This window comes from Sinocyclocheilus grahami, unplaced genomic scaffold (assembly GCF_001515645.1).
Source record: "Sinocyclocheilus grahami isolate Dianchi unplaced genomic scaffold, SAMN03320097.WGS_v1.1 scaffold14.1, whole genome shotgun sequence".
In the NCBI taxonomy this organism is placed as follows: Eukaryota; Metazoa; Chordata; class Actinopteri; order Cypriniformes; family Cyprinidae; genus Sinocyclocheilus; species Sinocyclocheilus grahami.
This window is the reverse complement of record NW_015505193.1, coordinates 2,246,031-2,246,824: the sequence shown is the minus strand read 5'-3', so window position 1 is coordinate 2,246,824 and position 794 is coordinate 2,246,031. Positions and strand designations below refer to the sequence as shown.

At 41.3% G+C, this 794-nt stretch overlaps 1 protein-coding gene across 1 annotated transcript in view; it reads left to right on the top strand.

Moving 5' to 3' along the window:
- LOC107600247 (cholinesterase-like) overlaps window positions 1-429 on the top strand; it is a 17,464-nt gene extending 17,035 nt beyond the window's left edge. Inside the window, exon 3 of the mRNA XM_016292102.1 lies at window positions 297-429. Within this exon, the coding sequence (XP_016147588.1) occupies window positions 297-418 (122 nt within the window). The 3' untranslated portion in view covers window positions 419-429. The remainder of the gene's footprint in view (window positions 1-296) is intronic.
- The last annotated feature ends 365 nt before the right edge of the window (window positions 430-794 follow it).

Genomic DNA, 794 nt, shown 5'->3' with positions numbered 1-794 from the left:
GTCTGATCAGTCACAAACAAACACACACCTGCATCTCCCACCCCTGGAGCACAAACGCGTTCTGTTTATACTGTATTTATGTTCAAATAAATGCAGCCTAGTTGCGCCTGAGAAACAACTCAAAAACATTTGTAAATATTCTGGAGTAATTAGTTGAGCTTGCAAAGGTAAGTGTCATTATTACTATTGCTCATGGTTGAGATTAGTGGTTTGTTGGATCACCAGCTGTTACTCATGCTGCCTCAAATCACTATCTCTCATTGAAAATGCATGACTTCCATTTGCTTTTGCGAAAGGCCCTTTATGCTGTCTGAAGTTTGTCCAAGCTGATGGACCTCGGAGAGCTTTCCTCACCCATGAACCCAACAGTCCATCGAGATGGATCGCTAATGGCATGGCAACATACACTAAAAGCTGACATCCGCTGTCACGGGCCATTCAATGTCACATCAAATGAAAGAGAGATACACATCAGCTGAGAGAAAGCAACGGGTTTATCTTCAGGTTCAGCCTAGCTGGGATGTGGAAACATATGGTGCTGGAGAATCAGGAGGACTCTAATGTGATTGTTTAAGGTACATTAAACAACTTGTGACAATTCTCACAGCTCATGTATTCATTCATTCAGTGTCTGTTCTTCACTTGGTGATAATTGTTTGAATTGGTGCAGCAAATGTTATTGCTTTTGTGTACGTAAGGAGATTAATCCATCCAGTGTTCTCCAATGTATGAGTGGGTGTCTATTTCTCATATGTACAGTGGGGCAAATAAGTATTTGATACACTGCCGATTTT